We start from the raw sequence: 13,032 nt of genomic DNA on the forward strand, positions 1-13,032 counted from the left end.
ACAAATAGGTGCTGAATTCCTGTTAGTTTCAACATAAGTTTGTGAGGGTATAGAAATAAGAGACAAGTCTCTGTGTGAAATTACTAACTTATTTTTCTTCCTCTCAGCAGAATGTGAAATAAGTATAATTTTCTGGTTGGGTATCTTTCTACCATGTGCAAACAGGCTGCCTCAGCTACTCTAGGCCAGGCTTGTAGCTCAGAATTAAAGACTTGTCTGAGTAAGATTGGTCCTTACCAGTCACAAGCTAGCCCTCTATGAATTGGTGAAAAGTTAATAGAAAAGTAAAGGCAGCATAACACAAACTCTAAATTTTTTAGAAAAAGATGTATGTTGTATCAGGAATGACTTTTTGAAACAAGTCTAGCAGAAATGGTGACAATCTTAAGGATGTTTTAAACTGTCCTTGAAGCAATAAAAGGATTAAGGAAAAGTGTTGATCGTAAGTATGTATGTGAGAGAGAGACTGTACCATATCTCCTGGTTAAAATAAAAACCATTAAAATCTACTTTTCAAGAGTTGTTTAGCAGAATAATCTGGATTTTTGACTACTTATGCAAGAATGATGAGTTGGAATCTACCAGGACAAAATGAATATAGCATGTTAAAATCTTGCCTTCAAAGAGAGCTTACTAGAAAGGCCTTCTGTTAAGAGGAGGAATAATCTGGTAGAGGAAACAGCACAGTTAAAAACAGTTCTGCAAAATTATCTCCTCTCTTCTAGCACTTTCCAGATTAATTATGTAACTCCCATGTTAGTAAATAAATTAAGGCCTTGTCACTCTTGAATGTAAAATTGTGTCCTAGGACAAGAAAGCCAGATCTTAAATGATTCCATAATCCATTTACTAACTGGGGTGCCGTCACCCAAGATTAAAGGGAGGAAAGCTGAATTCAAGTAAAGAAAACTTCGGGTAAACGCAGATGTTCTTGGTAGAGATTTATGAAATCATGACCTTGATGAAACCAGCAGAAAAACTCCTGCAGATCTACTTATGGACATTTTACCTATGTGACTGCTAGTAATCAAATTGTCAGTTCAGCTTCACATGGCTTATCATGATTTGTTTAGCAGTGGTGTTTGCACCATTGCATCAGTGGAAGATGGAGATGTTGCAATGCTAAACCTGCTACATAGTCTGCCTGTAAAGACCAGGATAAATCAGCATTTGGCTGATGACTTCAGCCATTATCTAATATTAAATAAAAAATACTTATACTTTTCTGTAGAATAGGGAAATAAAATTATACGAAGAGCATATATGAAGTCGAGTGCAATAGGCCTGCATAGTTATATTGGTTAATGGAAGTCCTAGCTTCAGTGCAGTCAAGCAGATGTCAAAGTCTGAAGACAACAAATTGTCAGCAAAGCTATACTTGGAATACAGTTAATTTAATTATAAAATTTTTACATATGCCTAGTAGATCTTGAAGGTAATGTAATAGCCAAAGCAGATACATCATATTTTGATGTACCATATACTTAGTTTTGTTTGGTATTCTTTTCTTTTTGTTGTTGTTTGTTTTGTCTTTAGAAAACCTGGAACCAAGGCCCAAAGGTGGAACTCTGCCAGATGTTAATATCTCCAGAGGGAGGGGAACACTTCGGCTGAGAACCAAAGGCCCTGCTACTGTGGAGGAAATGGTATGGTTATCTTGGAGCCCTTCAATAGTTTAATCATCTAGCACCTGATTTATTCTTCCCCAAGGTTGATAAGGGGAGGTAGGGAGGAAAAATCTGGATCTTACAAAGCTTATGGGCCTTAAGAAGATTGCCTTCTACAGGGAGAAATACTTATATAAAGTTGAAGACTAGCAGGGAGAGGGTGTATTTAGATGTCATGGATTACATGGATGAATTTAAGGTAGATTAGACCAAGGAATGTTGAAAAGAGGGAAGGGGGAGAGGAAAAGGGGGGGCTGGTTGAAGAGTTGGTTCTGTTTCTGACACTGCAAAGAGTACTGGGCTGGTATAAGGGTCGTTGTTAGGAAAGGCTAATAATGTATGTTGGCATGAATATGTGTAAAACCAGGATTAGGGTTTGAAAGAGGAAATGTTATTTATTTTGGGTTCCTCTAAAGCTGACGAGGACTTGATGAAGATCTGTATTGTCAGGAGATGCAAGGCCCCTGTTTAGTTTCAATGTGAGAGCTGTGTGGCTTGATGCTGGGAGGAAGGCTCAGGTTTGTGAGAAGAGGGAAAGAAAGTGGAATAATGTGTTTTACTTGTACGTTTTGTAAGTCTAGGTGGCTAGGATGGGAGTAAGGATAATCAGTGGCAAACTGATGGTTATTTTGAAATCTGCATGGATATAATCATACTTTTGCTCTTTCTCTCCCTTTATTTCCACGAAGCCAAGTGAAGTTGAAAAAAAAGCAATTGAAAAAGTGGATGAGCTTCTTGAAACATACATGGGGATAAGAGATACTGAATTAGGTGAGTTTTTTTAACAGATACATTACTACAAGATTAAATAATTTCTCATTTTCTGTAGTCTAAAATTTACTGAGTACTTCAGTCTCTGGATGTAAGTGAACAAAATATGTCCAGGATGCAGTCTCAAAAACCTGCCTGTATTTCTCCAAATATGTATGTCTGATAAAAGAATGAATCTCTCACTACAAGCCTTATGATGTAATTAATTAATCCTTGATGTAATTAATTAATCCTCTATACTTCCTGCACATTATCTATACACTATTGCATGAATTATTTAGTTGTTTACCATTAACTGTCATTGCTGTATTCTTTCTGGCATATATTTTCTAGTGGAGCTTGTGTGTACCACATTTAAGGATTATTATGGATAAGCATGTGTATTTGCTTTTTTGCTCTTTCGCCCCTTGGCTTAGACACATCAAAGTTGATCACTAAAGTTTGACTCTGGGATCTTCATCAGTGAAATAGCAAATATTTAGCAAGGGAACTGACAGAGTAATTGCACAAATTTATCAAATTCTTTAAAGCCTGCATTCTGGAGAACATGGGAAGTTTTCCAGAATATTTACTAGCTATCACAATCATCAATTTGTAATGAAAGAAACTATTTGACACCAGTGTCATAAGTTCCTTAAAACTGCGCCAAACTTGTCCTTGCAGCTGTTGCTTCTCTCTGTTAATCTGACAACAACTAAATAGGAGCTTCTCTTTGTACGGGAAGAAGCCGCAGTCTAGCTGAGGAAGAAGTGCTGCTATAGTCAGCTGTGGCTGGGTGTAGTCCTCATCCGATCTTGTGGAACTGCTAATACTGAGACAAAGAGGAAGGTATTTATTGTTATGGTAATGTCTAAAAAAAATCAGCCAAGAATTAGGAAAGGATAAGCTAAATGGAAAGTGATCTTGGGGAAAAAAAAAAAAAGCTTTTATGAGAGAGAAGTGGAAGAGGCAAAGCAGAAGAGAAAATACGTCTGGCATGAAGCTAAGGGCAAAGCAGGAGGGTTGGACAGGCGGCATTTAGCAGAGGAATCAGAACAATAGGAGATTATCTGAATAGCCAAAAGTCCTTTGTTGGCTGCTCCTACTGGCAAGCATCTGATTGGCAGCTTCTACTAGTTTTCACACAGGAAAAATTGTAGGTGAAGTATTATTTGTCCCCCAGCCTAAGGTCAAGGTGGGCTTCCTGGCATAGAAGAGAGAGCAGAGCTGCCCAGAACTTGTGAATTCTGTTTTGTAGGTAACATCTAAACTGTCCAATTCCCAGAAAACTAAAAATTCTCAAAAAATCTGTTCTGAGCAGCTCTAATATGTGATGCCTCTGCCATGTAATATGCTCCTGGGAGCCCTGTGTGGTGCTGACCCTCTGTTTAGGTTAGGGAGGCTCCCATGTCCTGTTGCTCTTCTGCAGCCTCCACCACTTGGTCCATCTCTGGCTTAGGCTTCAAAGCTCCAAGTCTCGTGCCAGCTGTCCCTCTGGGAGCTGTTTTTATCTTGCAGCTGTTGCAGTCCCAGCTCAACCCAGGCTTCTGGAGGCTCCTGTCCTTGCAGGCTACCTCCGAGGTCCCCAGGCTTACAGGAATAAGCAGCTATAGGTGTTCTTGTTTTGGTGTCCATAGCCCAGAATCCTGAGATCCTAAGCTAGAGCATGGTTTCTTGGGATGTTGTGGTGTGCCATGCTCTGCTCTGAGACAGGGGAGCAAGTTCCTGTGGGAACTGGTGTTCCCTGTGGTTTTGGCTCTCAGTGCTGTAACGGGATGGCTTTTGTACAGTAGACTGAGGAGGTCAACTTTCAGCACATATGACTGAGCTGATTGCCAAGCACCTGGTAGAGTTTTCCCAAGAATTCCTTGATTTTTTTTTTTTTTCCCCAAAAGATCTAATGTCCTTCATCTTTCAGTATGCAGTTTTGAAAGTTTCAAAGAATGCCTTAAAAGAGTACTCAAAGAAGGAAGGGGTCTTTGTCCTCAAAGATACTCTCTCATTTCCAACTGGGTAGTTGTTTTGCCCTTCACCTCTTCCTTCTCTTCTTCCCAAAAAGGCAGTGAAACAAAGAGAAACTGTCAGGAATCAAAGACTATAAGGTTCATGTAGCTTTAGTTTGCACCTTTGAAGCCATTTCCTAAAGTTCAAATCTTAGAGTCAAGGGCCAATGGTGGTGACAAAGAAAAAGTTCTATCATTTTTAAACAATTAAACAGCTCTAGGACTCTTTAGGAAAGGAGAGCTAATCACCTGTCACAAATTTGTTCAATTAACATATGTCAGTTTTTCATATACTGGATGTGATCAGTCACCCATGAAAATGAAATATGAGGAAAGGATTCATTCAGAGAATGCCAATCACCACTCAGCTAGAAATTTCACTCATTACTCAAGCCAGATTAGCTGAAAATGCAAGTCATCACAATGCGACAGCCGACAAGTGATTAAGATCTCAATCATTGCTCACTCTCATGCAGTTCTGTTTGTCAGAAGCTTTGGATGTCAGTTAATATTGCTCTTTCATCTCCATTAAAATGACACTTCCATGGTGTGATTGAATTCTAAAACAGTGCCCCAGTTTTAAGCCAGAAGTTAGAAAGAAAGGAAAGAAAAAATAATGTAAAATTACAGACAGAATTAAAGATGAGATAAAGCCCTTAATTTTTGCATAGTTAAGTATCTTGACAGTTTCAAGAATGGCTGGGTAAATCTGCACGCAAATCCCTAAGTTGGAGCAAAATGCTTGGAAAACATTTAATGGAAATGCGTACACTTACTTTTTTTTTTTCAGAGTCTTTTATTTTCAGAGATCTAAATGCTGTTGAGATTTACATATCTGCCTTTTGAATGCACTTTTACCTTTTTACCTCTTTATTTTACTGAAAAATGGACTTAATCTGCGGAAGGGACGCTTGGCTCTGGAAGTGCATTCCTCAGCCATTTTACAGGCACATTAGAAATTGGGCCAAGGCTTGACTTCAGTCTTCTTTAAAACATAAATGCACCATTGAGAGATAATTCAGGTTGTTTTAAATCCTGTCAGTGCTTTCTGGTAAAGGAACGTGAACAGTTGATTAATAGGAGGGACTCAGGAAGCAGTGTTAGTGAAAAATACTGGTGGCATTTATTTTTTAAATCAGTGAGGCTTGAATTGCTATGGACTGTATTTGATCACAAAGATTCCAGGTGGGATGAAGCCTGGATCTATGGGATCCAATCCTAGAATGCTACTGATGGGAAAAATGATGGCAAAAAGGGCTTCCCGTCCAACTTTTTCTTTCAGCGTCCTTTGGGTAGCTCTTCATCCACTGATATTTTCTTCTATTTTGTTCTATTTTTTACGCTCTTGGATGATTCTTTCCTTTTTGTTGTTCCCTATAATATTGTCAGACATGACATATCTTTGCATATTGTCCGTCTGTTTAGAAGAATTTCAAATCTACTTCTCCACTCTTGACTTTATTTTTCAAACTTACCGTCAAAATGTCCTAGCAGATTTAAAATTTTTGTCACCCAAGCTTCTTCTCTTGGCTCACTAATCCAACGCAGCACTATTGGATAGATGTTTTTATCCTGAAATGCTTTGACTAAAGTTATATTCTCCCTGAATTTGTTGTTTTCTGCTCCTTCTGTCACCAGACTTCCTTTCCCAAAGGATTTTATCGTATACACTCTGGGGTATATTGTTTATGACTGTTCATTTATTCTGAGAGAATAATGGGAGTTTTGTGAAAAAAGGAAAGGTAGCAGTCTGGTTAAACAACAAAACTTCTCCACTTCAAGAGGAATTAGTACTTAATAAAAAGAAACAAGAAGAAAGGATATTTCTAATGGTTCCTTGAGAGCCAGATCTGACAATGTTCAACATGAAACTAAAACCAAGCAGTGTTAAATACTGGAAACTGCAGTGACATGCTTCATTTTCTGTCATGTTGTAAGGAAGCTGCATGTGAATTTTAGCTCTTTTAAAGTGTCAGGCCAGAATAATGATATTTGTTACCTTTTGATGAAGGCAAAACTTCTGATAGCATTACAGCTAAATAAATATTGAAGTTTCTTTTAAGACTTCTGAAAAAGTTTTTTTAGAAGTTACAGGATAGGATATAGGTAGCAAAACCACTATGTAAGACAGGTAATAACAATGGCAGGCAGATCATAGCTTTCATGGCTTGTGCCACATGTGTCTATCAAAAGTGAAAATAAGGATTTTGTGAAAGATCTTTAAGGTTATTTTAAAGGGACTAGGTTTAAAAAGCCAACATACTTCTTTGTTCATATTCTGGGAAGCCTGATATTGAGCTTCTCAGCTGAAGTTGAGAAGACTTCTGATTCCTTTCATCACTTTTAAGTTTGTTGAACTTTTCACATTTTATGTAAAAATTTCTCAGGTATGAGCATTGCCTGAAGTGAGATTTAAAAAAAAAAAAAATCTGAAAACAATTGGGGCTATCTGGAGTGTGGAAAAATATTCTATTGGAATAAAATTCCTGTAATCACTTATTGTGCAGCTGTTACAAGAAGCAGTGTGAGAAAGGGAGGGGAGTGGAGGCAATTTGGCACGGAGCTGTCACCCTCTGAGAACCAGTAAAGTTTTCTTCAAGTTGGCAAGTATCTGCTAAATGCCTTGGCAAACAGCAGTTTTTGATTTGCCTTGGGAATTACGCATTGCAAATGTCATTGTGTAAACACGCATGTTCTGCACAGCTGTGCCGAGGGGATGCCATCCCACGGCTGTGTTAACCACCTGGAGAAATAAGAGTATGTGCACTGGGTGATAGAGAAGACTGGTCAACAGGAGGGTTCCTGTAGGTATGAAACTAGCCAGGCAGGGTTCAGCTTTGCACATTCGTATACATCAGTGGTACAACTTGCGTGTGAAAATCAGGAAGGGTGGCTTGCATCTTGCATTAGGGTTTGCTGCACGGTAATAAAAGTCTGCTGGCACTAGAGGTCAGCACCAAGCTGTCGAAAACGTGCGCCCCAGCAGCGACGGTCCCGCAATCTCTCCACAGAAGCTATTTCATTACATCGGGTGAACCTGGGAAGGGGAACGTGCTTTAATCAATATAGGACATTAAATGTACCCCGGTAGTGCTGATTACAGTCGCTCAATAGAGTTGAAAACGTTTTTATTTGAGGCTGCTGCTTTCGCACGGCGGTGACGTTCTGACTCCTGCTTGACGGGGTTGAAAGTTGTCTTGATTATCTAAGTTTAGTGGATTGTGTTTTCAGGTTGGGTGAAACTATAATAATCTATTTTTAAGGTTCTATTTCATAATTTGGGAAGCTCAATCTTTAAAGAAGATTATGTCTGAAGTAACATTTTCTGTAATGACAGTTTATTACTGTGTAATTTTGAGGTTTCAACCAGGGCAGTTGAACTGTAAATATAATGCTGTGTTGTCTTGTTTTATCGCTGCTGTCTGTGTCATATGGCTCTTTCATATGTCTTGACCAATTTGTCTTAAAACTGGCTAAATTCCTTGATCCCACTTTTTCTGCTAGAACACTTGTCTAGATCCTCACTCTGTTGATGGCAACCTTTTTTTAGCATATTTAGTAACTATATCTAGACACGTTTGCTCTTGTATTACCTTGCGCAGCTCTTCTCCGTCCACCTCTCTCCCAGTGTCTATATAGAACTTCATATCCTGGTTCATATCCAGAAATCTGTGAAGTTTAAATTACACCCTTCACCTCATTACCTCCAGGGTTGCTTCTCTGTAAGTACCTTCTTATTCCACAGTGTCAGGGGATGTAGGGTGGCGTTGATAGGACAAATATTTGTCCTCCGCTTGTCAGGATGAGTCCCCTGTTTAATGTCTGTTTCCCATCTAGACTCCTTTGAGTCAGGACTCCAGGAACTTCACAGGGGACACAGAAAGAATAGGGATAGGGTTTCTTCTGGCAGCCAAACTGGTCTTGAGAGTCCCTGAGAACCACTAGTGGTGCCCAGGAAGCTGGGTTACACTTGAACTGTCTCGATCACAACATTTCATTTGCCAAGATTTATGTAAATTTTCCTTGGACTGCTTTGTGTAGTTTGGCACACTGCAATGCAGTTTGAAGCCTCAAGTCTGAACACAGTTAGACCCAAAACGTCAAATTTCTTCAGAATTACTGTTGCTGACGTCCACAATGTGGAATATGGCTCAAGTTTGCTCACAGCTTGTTACAAGTTTGCATAACAGCAAACGGTTTGCCAGAAGTTCATAACTGTCAATAAACTTCAGCTAAGTTCTGGGTCAACAAAATAATATTAAATATATTTAATAAAACTTCAAAGCAAGGGAAATTTCTTTTCTTTTTTATCAGGGAGATTTTGCCATGTTGATAAAACACAGTGCATGCAGTAGCCTGCAGACTGTCCCAGTGAAGATGCTCTTCTGTGGTTTCAGAACCTCCTTCCCTTTCTCAGGCACTGTAATACATGTTTTCCACTTGGATGTCCCTCTGAAAAAAGGCTAGAAGTTATCAAATCCTTCAGTGTGACACTTGAATTTGATATGCTCATGAAGAATTGGTGGTTACTTGATGTATGACAAAAGATGGAGGACATCTTGCAGTTTAAGGCAGGTGTATAAAGTAATCACGAAATGAAGCAGACTTTGACGGTTTCATCTATTGTGCAATACCGTCATTGCTTGTGAATATGAACAGAGGCTGTGGAGCAGAGATACAGCTCAGAAAATAAACTGCATTCAGCAGTACTGTTTGTGCTGAGTCTGTTTTACAGTCTTCTGCATCCTTCAAACCATGATAGCCTGCTGCCAGTAGTTCTCCTGGCCTAGCTTAACCAGGAGAAATTCCTGTGCTGACACTTTTCAGCCTTCAGGGAGGTGCAGGTGCCATGACCGAGAGAGGTTTGAGCCCTCACAGTTTTCATTTGCTCCCTGGGTTGTCAGCATCCAGTGTTGTTTGGGATAGACTTGTAATTTGTTCTAGAACCTGAGAAACTGCACAGTGGCTAAAGGTGAGGGATGCGTACAGCAGCTAAGGACTGAGTCCTAAGCAACAACCCCAGTGTAGCCATTTCCAAACTAAAGTCTAAAACTTGATAAATTCTGATACTTGGGTGTTAAATAAGAGAAAATGCTCTACAGCATGGGTATACAAGATATCACAGTCTACCTCCTGTTGTATCAGATGTCTCTGCTTTAACTTTCCTGGCTACCAAGATGTTCCTAGCCTCTGGTGGCTCCGGTTTATCCCATGCATTTGCACAATTTGAACTACCTGGCTGAGACTTCTGGAAATAACTTTGATCTTTTTCACTTCGTAGTGGCATAAGCACAAACTTTACCAGCCTTGAGGGCACCATGAATTAAAGATCTGCTTTTCAGAGCTGGAGGTAATAATAACTGAAGCAAACTCATACACTGAAGTTAGTTACTTTTTAGTTTGGATGGTATTGGAAAAAACATATATCCAAGCAGAAGAATAATGTGGCTCACAATAAATGCCTCAGTCTCTTTACTACCTGGAGGTGGTTTTTAGGTTTAAAAAATTAATAAAAAAGTAAATAAGTTAATTAAAATGAAATAAAATTAAGCTGAAAAATTAAACAAATCTTTTTGAGGTCATACGGTAGTTTCTTAAGAGCACGGCTTCTTTCAGGCAGTTGCAAACATACTGTGTCCAATACCTAACAAACCAGATTTTATTTTTCTCTGTATTTTACATGACACATTAGTTGAGCCTAGTATTGGAATTCTTGTTTCCTAAATTAGGGTATTCAAGTATTTTCTCTAGCCCCGTTTATCATTACTCCTTTCTAAATGCAGGTCATGCTCAACATTTGAACTCACAGAACATCAGTTGTACTAGCTTGGTTGCGTGTATCTATTATGCAGGCTGTATGTTGTTTTCCATGCTCAAACCCTATACCTTTTGGCTTTCTGTGGAAAAACTTGGCCACTTTAAACTTTGACTTGCTGAGATCTTTTCTTCATTGATAGAGAAGGAAAACATTCAGGTTTGCCTTTTGTTCTTCTGGTTTAGATCAGCAAGCTCATATCAAACTCAGTGAAGTTGGTGATGAACAGGCAATGGGTCCTGTTATCACAGAAGAGTTGTGCCTAACCTTGTTTTTAGACCCATGCTTCATGTGCCTTCAGTAATGAATACAGAATATAATTTAATATGATTAAAATGAAGGTTTGTTGAATTAAAAATTAAACCTCTGCCAAACAAACAGAAGAATATATAACGAGCACTCCAAGGAAGCTCTCCTGTTCATCAGAGCAGAATGTAGCTAGTGTGGGGGGATTTCAGTACATAATTTCTATTGAATCCTAAATTCAGTAGGTAAGCTTTACATCTCCCTAAGATGACCTTACCTGGTTTTGAAAATAGACATTCAAAAACTATCGTGGCCATATATGATAGCTGTCACTTCCATGATAATGACATTATTTTCTTTTCTTTCTTTTTAGCTGCAACAATGGTGGAAACTGGAAGAGACAAGAAAAACCCAGATGAATTTGCAGTGGCATTGGATGAAATTCTTGGAGACTTTGCGTTTCCAGATGAGTTTGTCTTTGATGTATGGGGAGCAATAGGTGATGCTAAGCAAGGACGACTGGAATGAGAACTGTGCCGTTTATCAATTCCTATTTGAAAATACAAAATCATTTTCAATATGTACATCAGAATTTTAAAACCTCTATTGATATGAATCCAGGGTGCTCTGAATAAGTATTCTTATCTGAAACTTTCTTTTGCAAAGGAAGGTTTCTAATGGAGATATGAAGATAAACCTGAAGTTCTGACAACTGCACATTTAAATATTTAATTTACAGGTAGAAATCACTGTGAGGAGTGTGTCAAGGAGATGTATTTATACCGACATTTTATGAAAATTAGGTATTTTTTATTGTACATACACTTGACATCAATATTCTGAAGAGTGTTAGACATATGCAACAAAGAGTTTGGATAATTTTTATCTCTTCTTTAGAAAGGTTTATAAACTTGTTGAAAAACTACCTAGCTACACGCTGCAGTTCCCTGGTCTTCTGTTGACCTTACGTATTCACATATGCAGAGCGCTGTGGAAAACCTAAAGCCTGAGGTTTTCTTACAGTTTGGCCTGGATGTAGTTTTTTCTGTAGACAGAGCTAGGAAAAAGCTACCCTGTTTCTGAAGAACCTGAGTTCAGAAAAAAAAAAAAAATTCTTCTGAAACGTGAGAACTCAGATCTTCAAATGAAAAAGACTTGCTTTCCTTTGAGTCATAATACATGCTGTCTGGGTATTACTGAGATGAGTAAGTATAGTAGAAATGCTTAAACCAGGAAACTGCTGCTTTATTCAGATGCCGTATCATTTTAGTAGGAACTGCATAGGAAGAAACAAATGTTAATTTTTATTATTATTCATATATTTGAATAATATCTGTGATCTGGCACTGGGGACTAGTGTATGACTAAGTGCTTAATTGATCTTTGCATATTCTAAATGATTTGCTGAGTTCCTATGGAGTTCCCCTCTTGTCTAAATGATTTGCTGAGTTCCTATGGAGTTCCCCTCTTGTCTGGTTTTTTTCAACATGGTGATATAGGGGAGACACTGAGGGTGTTCAAACCTGGAAGATACTATTGTGAAGTCACAAACAATCACAGTTTGGATAAAAATGCATGCCTAAACCCTGAAAAATACATTAAACTAATTTTAGATGTTAGGATTTACAATTAAATTGTACATAAACATTTATTTTAACTGATAATATTTTACTAATAAATCTTGGGTTATTAAAAATGAACTGTCTCTTTTAACACATTTGCTATGCCTGCATTTATCCTCCTGTTCACTCTGATTTTAATGAAGTGCAATGCAATAAGTTTTGGTTTTACTCTTAACTAGATTCTTTGTCAGTTTTTACTGTGCTTGGTTTTAATCAACACAGATATTTGCTCATTTGTTCAGAAAAAGCTACTGTCAAGTGATTATTATAGACAAATAACATGTCATCAGTGTCCTTAAAAGTGAAATTGAACAAGAATGTGGGGCCTGACCCAGGAAGGTGTCATAGCTTTTTAGTATTTTTATATTTGCATAAGCATATAAAATAATAGGTATTACAAAAGTTTTTCTAAATCACTACCTAGTTACTTTTCTTCTGAGGAAAATGTCTTTCACTGTCTTGCAGAGATCTCTTTAAAAATAAAGACTATACCAATAACTTTACACGTTCTATGTCAATGATTTTTTTTTTTTTTTTCTAAACCCATGACATTTGACATATCAGTGAGAGAACAGGTCGTCATTCTCTTTACTGTGTTATTTGGGAAGGCTCCTAAACTCCACTTCAGTCTTTTGCACATGTTACAAAATGAATATTTTTTCTAGTTGTGTAATATTGCATGAAGTCTTATAAATACTGTTCAGTGGTCTTTCAACAGGCATACTCTCCAATTTTATAAATGCTGTTGTGAATATTTTGCTCCTGTATCTCTGATTTAGGGACAAGCTTTCACGGAATATAGATATTCCTTTTTATGAAATGAGTAATACAGAGCAGTATGGAGGTCATACATTTCATTGCAATTAAGAAGTTCAAAGGTGTCAAAATTTCTCTTGATTGTACTCCTGCCTCATATCACCAGTGTGGGA

General features: G+C 38.0%; 1 protein-coding gene across 2 annotated transcripts in view; it reads left to right on the forward strand.

Moving 5' to 3' along the window:
* GIPC2 (GIPC PDZ domain containing family member 2) overlaps positions 1 to 11,909 on the forward strand; it is a 31,486-nt gene extending 19,577 nt beyond the window's left edge. For both annotated transcript variants that reach the window (XM_075711344.1, XM_075711343.1), the window contains exons 4-6: positions 1,537 to 1,646; positions 2,357 to 2,438; positions 10,855 to 11,909. In XM_075711344.1, coding sequence (XP_075567459.1) covers positions 1,537 to 1,646; positions 2,357 to 2,438; positions 10,855 to 11,009 — 347 coding nt within the window. In that variant the 3' untranslated portion in view covers positions 11,010 to 11,909. The remainder of the gene's footprint in view (positions 1 to 1,536; positions 1,647 to 2,356; positions 2,439 to 10,854) is intronic.
* Positions 11,910 to 13,032: the final 1,123 nt, after the last annotated feature.

The sequence above is a fragment of the Pelecanus crispus genome, chromosome 5 (genome assembly GCF_030463565.1).
Source record: "Pelecanus crispus isolate bPelCri1 chromosome 5, bPelCri1.pri, whole genome shotgun sequence".
NCBI lineage: Eukaryota > Metazoa > Chordata > Aves > Pelecaniformes > Pelecanidae > Pelecanus > Pelecanus crispus.